The sequence below is a fragment of the Trichoderma atroviride genome, chromosome 2 (genome assembly GCF_020647795.1).
Source record: "Trichoderma atroviride chromosome 2, complete sequence".
Classification (NCBI taxonomy): Eukaryota; Fungi; Ascomycota; class Sordariomycetes; order Hypocreales; family Hypocreaceae; genus Trichoderma; species Trichoderma atroviride.
The window spans coordinates 6,255,031-6,273,804 of NC_089401.1; the positions used below are offsets into that span (position 1 = coordinate 6,255,031).

Sequence of the window (18,774 nt, forward strand, 5' to 3'; positions counted from 1 at the left end):
GGGCCAGGCAGGATTAATGATGCCTTGCGTCTTCATATTGGCAGGGAAGGCGCCCAATCACCTTCAAATCCTGGGGCAGATTACATGTGTACGTACATGTACATGCAGTTAAGCATCAACCCCTCCTACAACTTTCACAGTGTATAAGTAGATTCTGCCAAGGCAGGCAAGCATTCCACTTCATCGACACTTCGTTATAAAGGACAACTTGTGGGCGATTATGAGATGAAAATGCATGTCAACGGGGAGATCGCTCCGTTTTACTGACCACAGTATGAGCAAGAGGACATATTGAAAGTATCGACACCAAGCGCAGGGGTAACCCAGACCTCTAATTTTCAACCAATTACAGCGCCGCCATGCCGCCAGCCTCTAGCCTCCCGGCGCCCACCAGGTCCCAACGTCATTTTCCATCCCGCCGAGGTCCAGCCAACACGTTGAATCCCTCCTCGTCCCCGCTACCTATCGCCAGCACCCACAGATAACCACCGCTACAGGTCACCGATACAACCGCCGACCGGAGCGCCGTCACCTGTAAACCAGCGTTTCTCCAACAAAACTAAACCACTAGTTCCCGTGGCCACCAACTTTTTTCGCTGTGCTTGTGATTTCCCCATCCCATCCATTCGTCCCTTTTTCTTCCTCCGCTTGAACCTGACCTGGTCACACCCTCCAACCGTGCACACTACCGGATCTGGTGTATCAGCAGAAGAATCGAACGAATCTAGAGTGATATTTTCTTCGCCTTTTGAAACAGGAGCATGGAACTATAGCGAACCCTTGGAACCTCGTCCACCTCTTCCCCGCCGCCATCATCAGCTACTCGACGACTCTCCTCTCTTATATATCCACGATCCGACACCGCAGATTCCTAAATAAATAAATAACAAAAAGAATGGCCCTCCTCCTCGACTACCTCGTCAAATTCCTCCTCGGCTACACCGCCCTCACCCTCTCCTTCTACATGGCGTCCCTCGTCGTCCCCAAGGCCGGCTTCGTCGCCCGCTCGCTCGCCGCCTACATCTCGCTCATCGCCTGCGCCCTCTACGGCGTGCTGGCCTCCATCCTGCTCACCCTCGTCGGCAAGCGCCAGATTGCGCAATGGGCCGTTGCCCGCGCCTTTCACTTCACCATGCGCTACACCACGGGCATCGAGTTTGTGGTTGACGACCCGGAAAACATCCTCGGCTCGACCCGCCCCGCCGTCTTCATCGGCAACCACCAGACCGAGCTGGACGTGCTCATGCTGGGCGCCGTCTTCCCCAAGTACTGTAGCGTCACCGCAAAGGCCCAGCTGAAGCGCGTGCCGTTCCTGGGCTGGTTCATGAGCCTCAGCGGCACAATCTTCATCGATCGCAAGAACAGCCAGGGCGCTCGCTCGGCCATGGACGGCGCCGCCAACGAGATCAAGACGAGCCGCCAGAGCGTCTACATGTTCCCCGAGGGCACGCGCAGTTACGCAAAGGAGCCTATGCTGTTGCCCTTCAAGAAGGGTGCTTTCCACCTCGCTGTGCAGTCTGGAGTTCCCATTGTGCCCATTGTTGTCGCAAACTACAGCCACATCCTCTATGTCAAGAGCCTAGTTTTCAACTCTGGCAAGATTCCCGTCAAAGGTGCGTTACCAATACTCCCTTCGTTTATATAGCTTGAATAGGAAGAAGATATGCTAAACTCGCTATAGTCTTGGCCCCCATCCCCACCGCCAACCTCACCCCCGCCGATGTCGACGAACTCACCCGTGAGACCCGCGAACTGATGCTCAGCGAGCTCATCAACCTGACAGAAAAGGCTCGCGGCCAGCCAATCGCCGTCCCTGCCACCAACGGCTCTTCCAAAGGCAAGAGCACCGCCATCGACAACTAAATAACGAAAAAAAAAAAAAAAAAACCGCTATGTGATTATAGCGCACAGCAAAACATATCACCATAGACATCAAGCAAGAGACAGAGAGAGACTAGCGTTCTAGCGATGGCGCAAAGAAGAGAAGGACTAGAAGAAACCAGAAACTGAGAACTCGCTTAAGAATAGAAGACGGGCACGGCTTTGGGTTTAGAATAAATCGGGTGGGTAGGAAGGAAAGGCAGGTGTGGTTTAAATGGCGAATTTTCGGGACGGACAAGGGTGGTTTGGGTTATGGCATGTGATGTCAATTTTGAATTGATACCCATTAGATGTAAAACCCTTATATACTAGCACAGTTATTATTTATTGTATGTTTCATGAATATTTTTTATTTCTTCTTTGTATATATTACATCCTCGTTATCAAAGATGAGTTTGCACAGTATCTACTGAATGTATACATCATGAGTGCTTTTATCTTAATCTTTATATACTATAACTATCCTCGTTACCAAGGATGACATCGTCGAGTACAATATTCTTGTTTGTGCCTCTTCATCTACCACATTCAACGTTCAACTTGCCAAAGCATGAATATCTAAATACCTCTACATGCGCTTTTCCCCGTACGCCTCTTAAAAAGAATCAACAATCCTGCCAAACCCGATTTGCCGCCGTCTCTCCCCCCTTTTATTTCAATTCTACACATTACCATAAGACCATAAGGTTCCCATATGTGTTCTTCTTGTTCTTCTTTCCAGATACACGCAACAACATACACAATCTCACCACTTCCACAGCCCCCAAAGAAAAAGAAGAAAGATATTTTACTCCTTCAAAGCCAAAATTGCCTGAGTAAGAGGCACAACTCGGAGACTGCGACCTCTCTTCAGACCTGATTCGCCAGAAGGAACCTGCAAGAGCGTCGGGCATCGCTCGTCAGTCCACTTGCGGAACACCCGCTTCAAGTCACGGGGCACGCCCTCAAGGACGACAGTCGAGATGGGAATAAAGGGGCGATCCTCCATGCTTGCTGCCAAGACAGCGTATTCCTGAGCAAAGTCGAGAGCATTGCGGAAGGAGGCATACTCGGACTGCGCTTGTGAGCCAACAATAATGTACATCTCAAAGAAGGCGTCGAGGACGTAGATGTTGAATGTCGACATGTCGGCCTGGTTAAATGGGCTGATCTCATAGATCTAAAGAGGAAGAAGAAATGTTAGTAACCTTCAAACATTGCTAGCAGCCAGGGATAAGTCCTATGCTTACCTGTTGTCTAGACTCTGCGTCGGAGCAAAAGAGTCTGCTGTTGTACTTCCCATAACTAGGCTTCAGTCTCCAGTGATCCGCAGAGTGAGGCTTGGATGGGCCCTCCAACATGTCCCAGAAAGAATCAGGCTCGCTACCCTCGTCATATTCAATCAGCTGCCCAGTCAATGTCAAGTCCATACCAATGAGACGTGCGCAGCCGAGCTCGTCTACATCGCTTCCCTTGCCTTTCCACAGATAGCAATTGCCAGAGTGAGCAATCAGATAGGCAAATCCGGCACAGAGGCTGGCGGTAGTCATGTCAACCTCGTCAAATGCCACTTGACCCTGGTATCGTCGACCACAGAGCATGGCCGGAGCGAGTGAGTCGTATCTGGAGCTTCCACCTCTTCGAATAGTAGCCACACCGCCAAGAGCTTGCAAAAACTCTGATGTCTCCTTGCCTTGTCTAATCTTGATGAGCTTACCGCCCAATTGCCTTGCCTCTTGTTGTGCCACGGCCTCTGCTGCATCCTCATCTGCATCCGCGACTTCGTCACCGATCCAGAAGTAGACCTCACGCACTTTCCATCCCGCTTCATTGGTAAAGTTGTGTCCGGCAACGTACATCTCTTGTTCGAACAGAACTCGCTCACGGTGAGCGGGGACAATGATCTGTTTGCCGGTGCCATCAATCTGGAACATGTGGAATGACAAAGTCTTGATCTTTGCACCGAATTTTGGATAGTTTGTGAGAACATCGGCGGGATCCATATCGCACGGAATTCGCTTATACGGAGGAGCAAAGAAGTCATGGAGTATGGCTGATACATCGCTACCGTGGGCCGTTTGCGGTCGTGCAGGTGACGGCGGTACCGGTTCAGCTTGTAGCTGAGGCAGCTGACGAGTCTCAATCTCCTTTGGTGGCATGTTGAAAGCCGATGGCTTGGGGCCTGGTAATGGGGCCTTCACAGCAGCAGAGACTGGCTCTGGCGCAAGAGGTTTGGCAACCGTGGGCTTTGTCTCTCCAAAAAGGTTTGGTGTAGACGACCGAGGATCGGGCAGCGAACGCTCAGTCTTCTTTGCTGGGGACCATCCGCCGCCAGTCTTCTGTTGAGTCAACTTGATTGGCTCCTTGGCAGGCTCAGACACAGGGGTAGCGGCCTTGGCCGGCTCCCATGTGCCAGTCTTCTGAGGTGAAAGCTTCTTTGGCTGCTTGGGAGGTTCAGGTGCCGCCGTATTGTTGCCTTGCTCAAAGAATTGCGACACGCGCTTCATGTCGAGCTTCTTGGGCGACTCTGCCTCGGGCTGCGTCGATATATCCTGGACTGGGATCTCGGGTTGCGTCATACGTCTGCGGAAGTTCAAGGGGGCCACATGTTCCGCAGGTCGGCTCTCAACTTCCATCTTCTTCGGCTCGACTGGTCTTGGCTTGCTTGGTACATCAGGTTTTGTAGCCACTCGATCTTGGGCTGGCAGTGGCATGGGCTTCTTCGCTTCAAAGGGTGTAGGAATGCTCTGCTTCCCAACAGTGGCGGGTTGCCGGCTCGCAAAAGGCGATTCTGTCTGGACATTGGTGGAGGTGGTAGTAGTGTTGCTCACATTAGAAGGGGCCTTTCTCTTGGGACCACGCGCGCGACCCTTAGTCATGTGCGTTAACTGAGGACCTGGTTGTGAAGGCTGGGCATCTCCGCCTGCTGATCCTGACTGTTCGGCTCGGTTACCGCCATTGAGAGCTGGGGGAGGCGGTCCTCTTGCCAGCATGCCGGCAAGCGCAGGGTTGAATCGTCCGGCCAGGCCGCCAAGCTTGGATGGGGCGCTCTTCTTCTTCAAAAGTCCGGGGGAGTTAGGTGAGGGTTCGATCTTCGTTGGCGTCTCGGTTTCCGCATCGTCTAGCCTGGGTCTCTCAGTTAAGGGGTCCTTCGTGGGAGTCAATGATGGGCTAGGCTGCCTAGCCAAGTTCACTTGACTTGACTTTCTCTGTGGAGGAGTTGGTTTTGGTGAATCGGGCTTCATCGACTGACCGGATGGAGTTCGCGTCTCCGAGGGGGCATTTTGCTGGAGCCCGCCTGTCGGCTTACCCAGCTCAGCCCTGAGGGCGAGCGCTTCGGGGAGAAGAGGCTTGGGCTTCGTAATCGTGTTGGTGGCGGTCCCCTTTCCTTCGGATTGGGCCTTTTTAAAATCGTCTCTCTTTTTCTGTATAGCGTCCTTGAAATCGTCCCGAATCGTAGACTTCTGTGGGCCGTCAGTCGCGTTGAGAGCCGCCTTGCCCCGGAGAATGTTGTCCTTTAGCTCGTCTGGCGCCTTGAAATTTTGCGTTTTAGTCCTACGGAGAGTGCCAAAGACAGCCTTGAACTCTGGTTCATGCGTCTTCGACACCGGGGCCTCGGCGGCTCGCGGCCTCAGATTGGAGCGGAAATCCAAGTCCTTCTTCGGTGGAGCTTCAGGTTTGGCCCGGTTGGGCAGTGGGTTGGGCAGTGGGTTGGCCACTGAGCTGAGAGATTCTGATCGTTTTTCTCTCACGTCGTCTCTCACGTCGGCGAAAGCACCTCTCGACTTTGATCTTGGCCGTTCCAACACTTCCTCTCTCGCTTCAGCGAAAACTCCTCTCGACTTTGATCTGGGCCGCTCTGCTGCCACTTCATCCCTCACATCGGCAAAAGCACCCCTCGATTTAGATCTTGGCCGTTCCGCTGCCGCTTCGATTTCATCCCTCGCGTCAGCAAAAGCACCTCTCGACTTTGATCTCGGCCGTTCCGCCACTGGAGGAAAGCTCTGCATCGATGCACGATTTGGATGCGCAGATTGCGTGCCAGGGGGCGAGTAGATGCCTCCCAGGCCAGTCGTGTTGAGATTCAGCTTCGACCCCATTGGCGTGGACCTCATAAGCCCATCGATACTAACTTGGTGCTTGTGAGAGGGCCGAGCTGGTTCCGGAGTGGGATTGCCACGTCCTGTCTTGTTCTTGTTGAGCTCTACCATCCATGCTGGCTGTTGTGAAGAGGCTGGCTTAGGAGGTAACTTTGGCGAATCCGGCTTGTTGAGCGCGCTCTCAAGCCAACTCGATTTCGTGGGACTCCAGCGTCTAGGCTCCATTGTCTTGGAGGGACTGACTGGGAGGGATGCATCATCAGGAAGCCCAGTCTTTTGGAACGGAGGTGGGCTCGTCGATGACGGTGTCTTGGGGCGTCTCTCAAATGCGGATTCTTCTCCCCCATGCCGAGAGGCTGGACGAGACGACGGCCGAGAAGCTGATCTGCTTGTGCCCGGCGTCGTCGTTGTCGTTGTCGGGTCGCGAATAAACATGCTCTGCGGTCTGGCCAGGGTCCTATCAACGGAGCCGCGATGCGTACTCGTGTTTTCAGGGCGAGTCAATGCAGGCGGGCTTGCAACGGACCATCGCTTTACGCTATCGCTCCTCTTCATCATTGCGCTCTGCACAAATCCTCCCATGCCCTTGGTTGGAGAGGTTGTGCGTACTGGGGAAGACCGGCCAGTAGGCGTTGAAGCAACAGGTTCCGCTTGAGGTTTTTCGGCAGACGGATTGTCGAAGCCAAGTGGGTTTAGGGTGAAGGGAGCTGACAGCTTGTTGAGGACATTCTCACTACCCCGCGAAACAGGGCGTTCGGATGAATTTTCGCTGGCCATGCCAGGCAGCTGTGAGCTGAGACTTGACATCTCGAGTCGATCATCATCTTCAACCTGGTTCTTCCTATACGCTGCGGAGTCTGCGCCTCGATCAGCAGTTTGGCGGAACCACGATGCATCCTTTGACGCAAGGCTCTTGGCGATTTGATCCTTGGAAAGAGGTTGCGTGGGAGAAGGCGGCTCGTGGGGCTCCTGAGTGTCAGCAAATGGCTTGCTCGTCGAGCTCTGGGCAGCATTCTGGGCCGCATAAACGCTCAGCGGGCGGCTGTTGGATCGATTCGTCCGCCGCTGCCAGGCGAGTGTTGAGGCTCGAGAGCCAGTCGCGGCATCGCCCCGCCTCGCGTCGAGATCCTCAGGGGCCTCGTTCTCTTTCGTCGCTGAGGTGGAGTACAGCATTGCATCGGATGGTACGTCCGTTCCCAGGGGCTTTTCCGATTCGGCCGGCCTCTCGCGCAGCTTTTCTATAGCCTCGCCAGCAGGAGAGTCGAGCCTGAGGGATTCGGAGAGGTTGACGGTCCGTCGAAGTGTGCGGGGAGACGGCGTGTTGGCTGGTGATGATTTCTGCGGAGAGATTGATCTGGCGCGTTCTTTTGGATAAGGCGGGTCAGCATTGTTTCATCAGTTGGTCAGGTCCCGAAAATTCATAAATGTTCGCTGCTTAGGGTCCCCATAGCAGCAAGTCGTGTTGGGCCCATAAGAAAGGCAAAAAGTAAATAAACCACGGCTTGGAGGCAAACCAAACCTCCGATAGCTCCAACTGGCGAGCACCACAGCAACAAGGCACCGCCGAAAGTCAAATCCGCCCATCAGCGGGGAAAACCGCCCGGTTACATTTGCGAGAAGAACGTGGAAGCATGTCGGGAATAAGGAAAAGGAACGGCGCGAGACAAGATGGAAGACTCACCCTCTCTCCTGGCCTGGCGCTCTCGTTTCGCGGCAAGAAACTCCTCCCGCTCTCGGGCTCGCATCTCCTCATCTTCAATCTGCTGCCCGCGCAGGCGCTCGACCTGCTCGAGGAACTGGGATACTTCGTCCGACATGGCGGGTTCTGGGTTCACGATCTGGCTGCCTCTACCGGTACGTCACAGTCGCGAACAATGGCATGGCACGGCGGGGAAAAGGAGGTGCAAAGGACAGCAAAGGATTCCGCGCTGTCGAGGGTCGAGGTCGAGGTCGAGGTCGAGGTTTGTGTCTGTTGGCGTTGTAGCGGTGGGGTGGCTGCAGCTTAAGTTCAGTTCCAGCTGTTGCCTCACTGCCAGGTCGTGGCTCGCGCACTTGCGGTAACAGAAACCTGAGCTACCGGCAAACAGGCGGCATCATCGGGGGCAGAAACAGTCTAACGGGACCTGCTACGCTGGGCGCCTTTTTAATTCTTAGCGCGTCGCCGCCAAATCGGGGCTGCTCAGGGCTGGCCTGAGGGGGCCCCGTAGGCATTGACGGCCCCTGTAACCAGCGTCCAAGCAGCTCGTGCGTCTTGGTGCTAATATGCAAGGGGCGCTTTTGCGGTCAACGTCAATCAAATCAACGCCAGACATTATATTGCACAGCTAGTAATACGGGGAGCACAGGGCACGCATCTCCTTATTTAGACGAAATCGCCCATTCAGCCCTCTCCCCTGAACATGGCAGTCAAGCTCAGGCACGGTCTGTTCCATCTTGCTACGGCAAGGTTCTAGAAACGGGGGGGTTTGTTTACCTTTACAGATTCCACAACAGTAAACACACGCATACAGACACGAGATTGTACTAGCACTCAGTAGCTCAGAGTCAACCCACCACCATCAATGCGTTTGAGAGCTGTAGAGGCTGCAAGGCATTGACTGTCTCCGTGGCTCTACCTCTTGGTATGTCTCTAGTCTCCTGTCTTGCTTGAATCTGATCGAGGCATTTCACTCAGCGGGCCAATCAAGCTCGCAAGACGCTGGTCAGGCGAGATGGTCCGCTCAGCCTATCCACAATTCCACTCTTCATCGCCCTTGACAACCCAGTCCGTCCACACGAGGCTTGTCAAATGCTTTGTGCGACGCTCATTCTGTGCTCCGTATCACCGATGGCCGATAGGTGGCCGAAATGATGCTAATTACGATGGTGGTGCCGGCAGAAGGGACCCATACGATGATGCTCCGTTCCGTACATAACATGCGATGTAAACTTTCATAATGAAGAAAAAGATTCCGTGAAGGATTCTAATACAAGAAAAGCCGCTTCTTGGCATCCTCCACCACCCAGGATAATCCCTCCTCTAGATTCTTGCCCGTCATGGCACTGCACTGCAGCACATGCCACTGATGTGTCCGAATATCAGGCAATCGCAGCATCTACCCAGCCCCTCGTAAGCCTCAATAGTCAAAGTCAAGATTTCGAACTATCCAATGAAAAAACAAGACTTACAGTAACAATTTCCTCTTGGGTCATGCACCCATCCACGTCGGTCTTGTTTGCAAATATCAACAAGCAAGCTCCCGCCAGACGCTACCCTACAGGTTAGACCGATCGACCCAAGAAAAGGGGCTGGCTCATACCTCTTCTTCCAATAATCCATGGAGCTCCTCTCGACAGTCATCTATTCGTAGTCGATCTGTCGTGTCAACGACCCATATCAGGGCATCTGTTTTCTCGAAATAATTGCGCCAATATGACCGCAGCGTCTTCTGGCCACCCACATCCCCTATTGACGTTAGCAATGACCGTAGCGTATGAGAATCTACGGGCATCTCCGCACAGATGTTGAGTTTATATCTATGTAGAATTGTTAGATTCAGGTATATCTTACAGTCAGTTCAAGCGAGAAGTAGTTACCCTTGGTAGTCTATCGTCTTGATGATGAACCCGAGCGTCGGGCTCACCGTGTTCACATCTTCACCCATAATTTTCTTGACAATTGTTGTCTTGCCCGCATTGTCCAGTCCTCTTTCAATAAATCAGATTGATTCAATATTTGGTTTGATAACAATATTGGATACGCACAGCATCAGAATTCGCATTTCCTTGTCCTTTAATCGTGCTTTGCGTAAGATCGACAACATCGTGCTGCCCAAGGTTCACCCAGGAAAGGCTTTTTGTGTGTCGATAGAGGTTGATCCAGTTGCGAATAGAGGATATGGAAATGAGATGGGTATCGATGAGGAATCGAGTATTTAATATACAATCACTGGTTTAGGCACCAATTTTCAAAAGGTTCAAGTTTCCTGGTTATTCGTCTGCCTGATGATAGATGGCTACCTATGATGTGCTGCTAGAAGCGCAGTATACGCACACGTGATGCAGAGCGCGTTCCCCATAGTTTTCCCTTACTCTAAACCTCAGCAACACCGACCGCATATTTTCGTTCCAATGCACGCACGATTCAAATAATGCAAAGCTCCATTTTTCAAATTCCAATAAATAGAAAAATCTGTCTGTTCAACTTGATGAGCATAGGATACTCTTCAACTGATGGTCCAGTATAAACGAGCCTAGAAGGCGTGTAAGATTACTTCTTCTTTGGCCTCGCCAAAGTCTGATACAAATGCATCCTATCTGCCTCTGGCTGGGCGCCCGGCGCAGTATCCACGATATTAGAGCGAGGTTGCGTTTCGCGTGCCCACAGCACCAAGTCAAGCCATTGGCTCTCGTAATAACGGTCTGTCTTGATGGCGCTGGGCAGGCAGCCTACCTCCTTGAATTCGAACTTTTGCAGAAAGTTGCTCACCAGTTGCGTTGCTGGATCGGCTCTATCGGCGCAAAAAGTTTCAATATAGACCCAAGCATATTTCCGATGGTTCTGGTACGAAATATTCTCATAAACCTTTGCGGAGTTTTGGCACTGCCACTCGTAATCCACCATGCTTCGATGGAAGGGCGCGGTGCATAGCAAAATCCTGTCGAGTAGAGCAGAGCCATATAGCTTTCCTTGGTGATCAGGATGGACAATCACTTTGATCTGTCCAGCATGCCTTGACCCAGGGCACGCGGTCCCAAGAATTCCGATCCTGGCTTCCGTGACAAAGGCAAAACCAAATAGTTCCTGTGGAGCCTCGGCTTGGGATGCACGAAATGCAAGATAGCTCTGGTAAGCCTTTGTGGAATTTTCGGGCCAGTTGGAGCGGTCGAGCAAGGGATCCCCTGCCGAAGTAGCAACAACAAATGGTCGCAAGTTGTCTTGGCAGCTCTTGTATATCTTTCGAATGTCTGCTGCCACAACTTCCTTCCATTCAAACACTTGTGGGTTAACCTTTGCCTTACTTTCCAAATTCATGATGGTAGCAATGGCTTCGAAATCTTCAGGCCTTGCAGGCCGTACGATACATTCAGCGTCGGGCCAAGCCGGCGGCTCAACAGGTATCGGCTTCAACTCAGGCTGAACAGATTCCACCTGCAACCTAGCCTTGTTTGCAAGAACCTCTCGGCTTCGAATTTCTCGATCGATTTGTAATTCGACCGTCATATTGGCCTGTCGCCAGGCGATATCAGCATAGCCACGGGCCGGGCCATCGCCGAGAGTTTTGAAGGTATCCGGGTGGATAACTTCTGGCAGGAATTTTCCCGTTATGGGATCGATATCCTTTTTGTGGTGATCCATTGCGGTAGACGCTAACAAATCCACCACCGTAGGCGGGTTAGAGACTTGGAGGAGCCATCCCATATTTTGCGAAATATTGGCTTCCTTAGGTGTAGTATACCGTGCCTGATGATTCTGACAGCCATTGTCCGAAGCGCCTTCGCTTATGTCCCACGAAAGACCTTCGCTTATAACCCACGACACCTTTCTTTGTTGCGGAGACTTTTTATCGAATTCACTCATGCCGTCTGTCAACTTTGATGAATGGATCGGCGTAGCTCTGCGTTTGATTGGTTCTTGTTCTGTTGGCGTAGCTTTGCGCTTGGCTGGCTCTTGTTCTGTTGGCGTAGCTTTGCGCTTGGCTGGCTCTTGCTCTGTTGGCGTAGCCCTTCGCTTGACCGGTTCTTGCTCAGTGGGCTTTTCGGGGCTCAGAAGTCGATTGATTGTGTCTAGAATAGACGGCGGTCGCTTGAAGCGGTAACTGACTTCATTCTGTTCCTGAAGACTCGTATCCGACACCCCAGTAGCGCTTGGATGAGTAGGATCTTCAGTCATACGAACTGAGGCGTCGCTGGAGTCTTTTGTCTCATCTGAACTTGGTTGCTCGGCCGCTACGGCTAAGCTCTCTTGAAATACTTGATTCTTCAAGAAAGATGGAGTCTTGGGGGTCGCGGGGGTCTTGGGAGTCTTGGGATCGTTGCTCAGCCATGCCTTGAGGTTGGAGATTGACTTGATGACTTCGCCATTCTTAGCCGGTACATTGCTGGACTTTCCAGAGTCTGGAGTAAAATCCATCCTTTTGACTGTCGAAACAATTAGTAACTGATCAGTGGTGCGGAATGTGCGAATCCAGTTTTATAGCTACCTCAGGCTGCCCGTAGGTTGAGGAATAGAACACGGCGCTGAAGCGGAAAGCAAATGAATTGCAATTTGAGGAAGGAAAGTTCTTTTTACGCAGAAAGCAGTAGAGAAGACAGAGTAGGTGCAAAGAGCTGTGAGGAGGAAGTAAGAGAAGAGTGACTGCCAGGTGACGGTGCAGCAGCTTTATAGGAGCCAGGCAGCTCACGTGCTATCACGCTTGCAGGTGCTTGCAGTTTCTACAGCAAAGCCTGGGTGATATACTGAACAGTGTAATAATCTTGCCTTGAACATATAAACAAATAATAAAGTAGATCCTTCTACTGGGCAATAAAAGACCCTCAACAGCGCAGATGCAGGAGATGTATGTAGCACTTTTCACTTTAGCTCGCCTCTGATCTACTAACAGAGAACATCTGGCCAAGTGGCTGGTAAATGAATTGTGTATATAAAGATGAATGATATTATGGCTGTGTATGAGGCTTTCTTCAAGTTTCTTCGCTTTGGCACCCATAGAATAAAATTGCGCGCACTACTAAGATGAACAGATCATGCTTTCAGGTTGCTAGGCCGTCAAAATTCTTCTTTAGCTGGAATAACACTGCCTTTGGACATTGGACTAACGCTGAATCTATGCTTTGCTGGAGTAGCACTGAAACGAATGAGAAAGAGAAGACTTATCCAGCATGCCAGCTTTATTATTCAACACCCCAGTTGTAGCTCAACAAGGCAGCTAGTGCATACCTGCATAGTATATAAAGGGGGTATTTAATCGCCATATGGACTTGGGAATAGCAGCAGTAGCCAATGCTATAGCTAGAGTGCTGGACAACAGAACTGGGGTGCTGGACAATCTTTCCCATGAGAAGCTACGAGTCTAGCTGCTTGTCTTTTTTACACAAGAAATGTCAGTCATCCGAGCAAAAGACTCAAGGCATACTAGATCAAAGTAAATACCAAGTAATCGTCAACTTAAATTTACAAAGATAAAGACTAATCATTCTGGGAATTCGACAATCTGTCACTTCAACTTCTACAACAATTCAACACTGATGCTGCCTGTGCAGTCACCAGAATACAGTACTCAGAACAGTAAGACACGGTAGATGGTGACCGGTTCAGCGCGACAACGTACAGTGCGCAATAGCCCACCAACTTGGCGAAAGCTCCGTATACCCAAATTGCAAGCCGATGAGCATCAAAAGATGCATCGAAAGCGATGACATCATTGGCCGCGTGGCCTAATGGCTAAGGCGCTAGATTTCGGTCTTCATCATCTCTAGAGATTCCAGGTTCGACTCCTGGCGTGGTCGCTTCGAAGCTCCATCAGGAGCATCTCTTTTTGCCTGTATACACCATTTTTGCGGGTGTTTCTTTTTGCTCGTTGCGAATCGGGACGGTGTATTTTTGGCAAGTGCGCCTCGTACCTCCTGCTTGTTGCATGCGAATCAGATTCAAGCCACGTGCCGAGATCTGCCTCTTCCCTGTCGCAATTTGGCTGTGGAGAAGAGCATGGATTTGCTTAACTACAGTGAGACTGGCGCCTGTCGAGTTTCGAGCAATATCGACTGCTCGTTTTACTCCGCATTGCATGGATGTCTTGACACAGAGCGCGCCCTACAGTAGGCGACATGCTAAGAATTCATCCATGTGCGCTTTCTGGCGGCATCTGCTCTGCGCCGTCTTTGCAAATATCATCTTCACAAGGCATCTCTGCCAATATGGCTGGTTGTTTGTTGGCGTGCCATGTATTACTGCCGGTGGGGGCTCCTTCTGGACCACTAAGAATGGCCCAGACAAATCCTCTGCCAACGTAAGAGCCGAGATCGGGGTCGCGTAACAAAAACCATTAGTACTACCTACCTAACTAAGAGCTGCGCTTATCGTCGTCTCGAGATTCGGCACAAGTTTCGCTGGGACGCTTTGGGCCAAAAAGTTGGACGCTGCGCACCCCGCAGGAGGATTGGCCGTTGACAATTCGCATCAATCACCAGCCCAGCGACAACAGCCAAAAGGCATAGGCAGAGACAGCTGGATTGGACCGCATCGCCGTCAATCGACTTCTGCACGCCATGTCCGCCTCTTTGCCCGGGTCGCGGGACCTGCCTTCGTCCCAGTATGACTTGTCGACGTACTACGGACGTGTGAGGCACACGATGAGCATCACGGATCCGAGGTGAGTCTTGTAGAAGAGTCTCTACGGCACAATGTTGATGGAGAATTGCTGACTCCTGCGTGTCGCTTTGTAGCACCCTGCTTGCTGGTTCGCAAGGACTCGAGAATGCCAAAAGACTTGTCACAGAGTACAAGACTGGAAAGCTGCAACATATGACACCGGAAATATGGCACGCGAAGAAGATTGTAGACTCGACTCTCCATCCCGGTATGGAACAGCAGATCAGATCTTGGAAATATGCTTAGAAGAGAAAAGAATACTGACCTTTGCGGACAGACACTGGAGAACCAGTCTTTCTGCCTTTCCGAATGTCATGCTTCGTCCTATCGAACCTCATCGTCACGGCCGGTATGCTGCAGCCTGGCCTGGGAACAGCAGGCACAGTCGCATGGCAGGTTGCCAACCAGTCCCTCAACGTTGCCATCAACAGTTCGAACGCAAACAAGTCCTCGCCGATGACCACTGCGGATCTCGCCAAGTCCTACGGTATCGCCGTCACGGCCTCTTGCTCGGTGGCGCTCGGACTCAACGCCCTGGTGCCAAGATTAAAGGTCTCTCCCAGCACACGAAACGTTCTGAGCAGACTCGTGCCTTTCGCCGCTGTCGCAACCGCCGGTGCCCTGAACGCATACCTCATGCGACGAGGAGAGATTGTCACGGGCATTGACGTTCGCCCTGTGCTCTCGGACGAGGAGAAGAAGAAGCTGACTGAGGAGGGAAAATCTGAGGCGGATGTGCCCTCTCTGGGCAGGAGTCAGAAGGCGGCCAAGATTGCAGTGTACGAAACTGCGGCCAGCCGCGTTATCAACAATACCCCCATCATGATCATCCCGGCCATGACTCTCTACCACATTCAGTTCAAGCAGGCTTGGTATAAGAACTTGATGGAGAAGGAGTGGATCAAGGCTCGACCGCGAATTGCCTCCTCAATTCCCATTGGTATCAACTTGGGGCTGATCGCGGCGGTTGGATTTGTGGCACTTCCTCTGGCACTGGCAGTCTTCCCTCAGAGGCAGGCAATCAGCGCCGAGAGCCTGGAGCCTGAGTTCCATGGCAAGGGAGGCGACGGTGGCAAGGTTTGGTTCAACCGTGGTCTGTAAGATGACATGGACACGCTGAACAACATATATGATACCGCTTCTCGGCATATATTGGCGAGGAGATGGTAGGGGATGGCGCTTTTCGAGCGCTTAGACCGGACTTGTTCACTTGACGACGATTTCGGCCAGCATATGACGGCTTTTCCGACAACTATGCAAGAATTTCCTGGATGGATGCGCTGTTCAAGGACTATCTAACAGAGAAGTGGCTGAGCAAAGGCTTGGAAGATTCCTGGACCGACAGATGTCACAACGGCATTGGTAGACGGTAGAAGGCTGAGTGCATAGAGTTTATGCCTAGATGTTTATGCAGAGCTTCATTTTTTGCGTTGCATTTGCTTTTCGTTAGACGATATAGTAGATAAAAAGATGGTAGATAAAAGACCATGACGAGTTATGTTAACGAATTAGTCGAGGAAACGTCGTATTGCACTCCGAGTTATCGGAGCGTGAATGGGATCAAAGGATTCACACGATGGAGCTCTGCCCATCTAGAACGCTATTATATCTCACTTTTCCAGCACGTTCCCTCCCTTGCATCCCTGCGTCGGCATGCCTTTTTCTTTCCTTTATCGACTTTATGAGCATGGGGCTTTGCTGAGGAGCTAACGTATTATTAGATCCCGGGCTTACTACGAGACGATCGAGGTATTACGCGACCCATGGCCGCCTTCCACTACAGGCTTAATCGACGCCGTGGAATATTCCGCATTCCGCCCATATCGAGGATATTACTATTACTACTACTATTATGAGGCACTACTAATAGACGGTTGGGGATGCCGACGCGGGTCAGAAAGTCAATACATGAGGGCTGGTTAACGGAGGATTGGATCTTGTACACCAACAGGGCGCCTGTATGCATGTCTGTCCGTGTAGGGGAGAAAAGTTGACTACATGGGTTTTGTCTAACAGTGTTCCTGCAGGCACTCGAATACGCATCAAACGATTCTACTTGTAGATGGCATCTGTACATATCCAGCACCGAAAAGAAAGAAACAATAGAACTAGTCAAAGGCATGAAGCATGACGCACTTTTGCATCGCCACATGATCAACGCGTTGTGGACTTGTGCATGCCGGAGTTTATAAGGCGATAAAAGGCATCGGAACACGGATTGCCCTTTATCGGGTACTCGCTAGTGCTAGATAGGCACCATTAGCGTGCGCTCCGTAGCGATCCAGAAGTCTGGGCTTGGCTTCTTTGCTCGCGTAAGACTGCATCAAGCACCAAAGGGAAGTGGAGAGAGTGAAAGAGAAGAGAGCAAGAAAGCGGTGCGCGCTGGAAACTGGGGCAGAAGTGATGGAGTAGATGGCCCCATATGGCCCATGATGCAAGGCGTGCGTGACGCAAAATCAGTCAATGCCTGTTTAAAAGGGCACTCTAGCACAGCAACGGCAGCAGCAGCAGTGATGGAAAAAATTCATACTGATATTGAGGAGTTGATCTGAATTTTCCATTGAGGCTTTGGTGGGCGAAGCAGGCACGCTGCTGGCTGCCTTTGGGCATCGTCAAATGGAATCATGGCATTGCCAGCATGTGATGCAGCAATGTTATGCACGGCGATTCTTGCATGATTGGGACAAGCAAAGGAGGGGTGAAACATTGCATGTGCGTTGGATGGCGTGTAGTGGCTTTGCCTAAGAGAAAGCCCGCAGTGGTTTGAGAAGTCAATTCTCATTAAATGTACGGGCGGTAACATGTTGCATCAGAGCAGCGTTGAGGAATTGCCGCCTTCGTGTTTCGAGGTGCGGAGAGGATAACACACGGTTTAGTCAGTCAGTCAGTTTACGTGTTTGTTGTCGGGACATTTTGCCTGGATTGCCCCATTTAGCCTTTGCATTCTCTCGTCACGTCACGTCACGGGCGAGGGATTGCATGTCGCTCGAGTTACTTGTATCTTCTGCAACCAGAGAGACGCTGGGAGGAGAAGAGAAGCCCTACGGCACCAGATGCAGAGCAGAGCCCACAGTGGCTGGGAATGGCGGGACTGCGTCCCCGGTGACATAATGCGCAGGTGGGCCGGGAATTTCGCTGGCTGGCACTCGTATCTGTACTGTGGAAGAATGAAGATTACATCAAGGTTGGTAGCCAAACTAAGAGTCCAAGATTCGTGGTACAGTATGAAGGGCTGGAGTTGGTCTGGTGGGCGTTTGAGCGAGATCCAAGGGGTGGCAAAGTCGAAAGTCGTCGGGCTCGAAACTTGTTCTCGTGTGTAAACGCGGTAAACTTTTGTACTTGTAGCATCTGCTGGCGTTGTGTGGTGCGTGTGCGAGAGGAGATGGACTCTATTAGTACGTCGGGCCGGGTCCGCCTAGTCAACCTTGGGCATGTACGTTGCATGTAGGATAAATTGTAAACTGGTTCCCGGGGCTTTTTAATATGACGAGACACGCTGCTCGCCTCCGTTGGAGACAAGACGAGAGGCGAGAGCGGGACAGGGTTACAATGCGTGACTTTGAATCTGGGTCTGCTCTGGTCAGTGCTGGCGGTGGGATTTGGCGCAAGGAATTTGGGTGTGACGCCGTCTGATTCGCCGAGAGTCGCGGGCGAGTCGAGATTTGATGCGAGTGCACGAGGGAGCAGCGGAGATGACAGGATGGGCCGCGCTTATTAGCACTTTAAGGTCTGTGGCTGGCCGGTTTGTTGAGTTTGCGGTGCAGGGATTGACCACTGATGCTGGACAGCGGCATCATCATCGTGGAGACTGCGTATGAGAGCAACATGAAGGTGCCTGGCAAAGGCGTAAGCCCAAGAGCAGTAATGCCAGCGAGCTCAAAAGAGGACCTCGACTCCAAGAGCAGCTGGAGCCAAGGGAGTCTCCCTTTGTTTCTTTGTTTCCTTTCTTTTTCTCTGCGTCCCTCTCTCTTTTCTGCCGGGGCTAATTCCATTTTCGAACGGCCCTATTTATGGATGCGAAAGCCGGGGCCACCAGAAGGGAGGTTTCAGCTCTTTTGCCCGCCCGTGATTTTGAATCCAGCCCGTTGCGGAACGAGCGTCAAGACCGAATATCATGCCGTGTCCATCCATCACACGCTGCATCTAGTCTTGCGGGCCGTGGTGCCTGCTTGCTACTGCTCTTCAGAGTTAGATGCACATGGAGTAATATGGTAGGGCATGGTCCACCCCTCCCTCTGGACTGTTTTTCGCCCCAACCGCAGAACTGAAAGTGATGAATCGACAGCGGCCCTGTTGGCTGGAAGCCACTGGGGAAAGGCGCTGTTTTGGGGGACCCTGCCTACAGCCGTGCAGGTACGAGCACACACTGAAACCAACGTTGGCTGTGCCGAGCGTGCTTTCAATTGACGTGGAGCTGGGCAGGCATTGATTGACGCTGTAAACGTGACTGAGCAATACAGCAGT

General features: G+C 51.8%; 5 protein-coding genes and 1 non-coding gene across 6 annotated transcripts; 3 read left to right on the plus strand and 3 right to left on the minus strand.

Moving 5' to 3' along the window:
• Positions 1–551: 551 nt before the first annotated feature.
• TrAtP1_004922 (uncharacterized protein) lies at positions 552–2,286 on the plus strand. The gene is made up of 2 exons (XM_014084307.2): positions 552–1,613; positions 1,682–2,286. Exons 1-2 carry the CDS (start codon positions 896–898, stop codon positions 1,861–1,863), a joined length of 900 nt encoding a protein of 299 aa, XP_013939782.1. The 5' UTR covers positions 552–895; the 3' UTR covers positions 1,864–2,286.
• Positions 2,287–2,306: 20 nt separating this feature from the next.
• TrAtP1_004923 (uncharacterized protein) lies at positions 2,307–8,055 on the minus strand. The gene is made up of 3 exons (XM_066112506.1): positions 7,642–8,055; positions 3,111–7,324; positions 2,307–3,040 (listed from the first exon to the last, which is right to left on the minus strand). Exons 1-3 carry the CDS (start codon positions 7,775–7,777, stop codon positions 2,669–2,671), a joined length of 4,722 nt encoding a protein of 1,573 aa, XP_065968591.1. The 5' UTR covers positions 7,778–8,055; the 3' UTR covers positions 2,307–2,668.
• Positions 8,056–8,549: 494 nt separating this feature from the next.
• On the minus strand, positions 8,550–9,939 carry TrAtP1_004924 (uncharacterized protein). Its single transcript, XM_066112507.1, has 5 exons — positions 9,705–9,939; positions 9,537–9,647; positions 9,260–9,476; positions 9,129–9,209; positions 8,550–9,055 (listed from the first exon to the last, which is right to left on the minus strand). The coding sequence occupies exons 1-5, from the start codon at positions 9,761–9,763 to the stop codon at positions 8,924–8,926; spliced, it is 600 nt and encodes a 199-aa protein (XP_065968592.1). The 5' UTR covers positions 9,764–9,939; the 3' UTR covers positions 8,550–8,923.
• Positions 9,940–10,132: 193 nt separating this feature from the next.
• On the minus strand, positions 10,133–12,260 carry TrAtP1_004925 (uncharacterized protein). Its single transcript, XM_014084310.2, has 2 exons — positions 12,143–12,260; positions 10,133–12,080 (listed from the first exon to the last, which is right to left on the minus strand). The coding sequence occupies exon 2, from the start codon at positions 12,070–12,072 to the stop codon at positions 10,210–10,212; it is 1,863 nt and encodes a 620-aa protein (XP_013939785.2). The 5' UTR covers positions 12,073–12,080; positions 12,143–12,260; the 3' UTR covers positions 10,133–10,209.
• A 1,105-nt stretch (positions 12,261–13,365) lies between these two features.
• Positions 13,366–13,448, plus strand: TrAtP1_004926. Its single transcript has one exon. It is a non-coding gene; the product is annotated as a tRNA-Arg (tRNA).
• Positions 13,449–14,288: 840 nt separating this feature from the next.
• On the plus strand, positions 14,289–15,814 carry TrAtP1_004927 (uncharacterized protein). Its single transcript, XM_066112508.1, has one exon. It carries the CDS (start codon positions 14,620–14,622, stop codon positions 15,409–15,411), a length of 792 nt encoding a protein of 263 aa, XP_065968593.1. The 5' UTR covers positions 14,289–14,619; the 3' UTR covers positions 15,412–15,814.
• Positions 15,815–18,774: the final 2,960 nt, after the last annotated feature.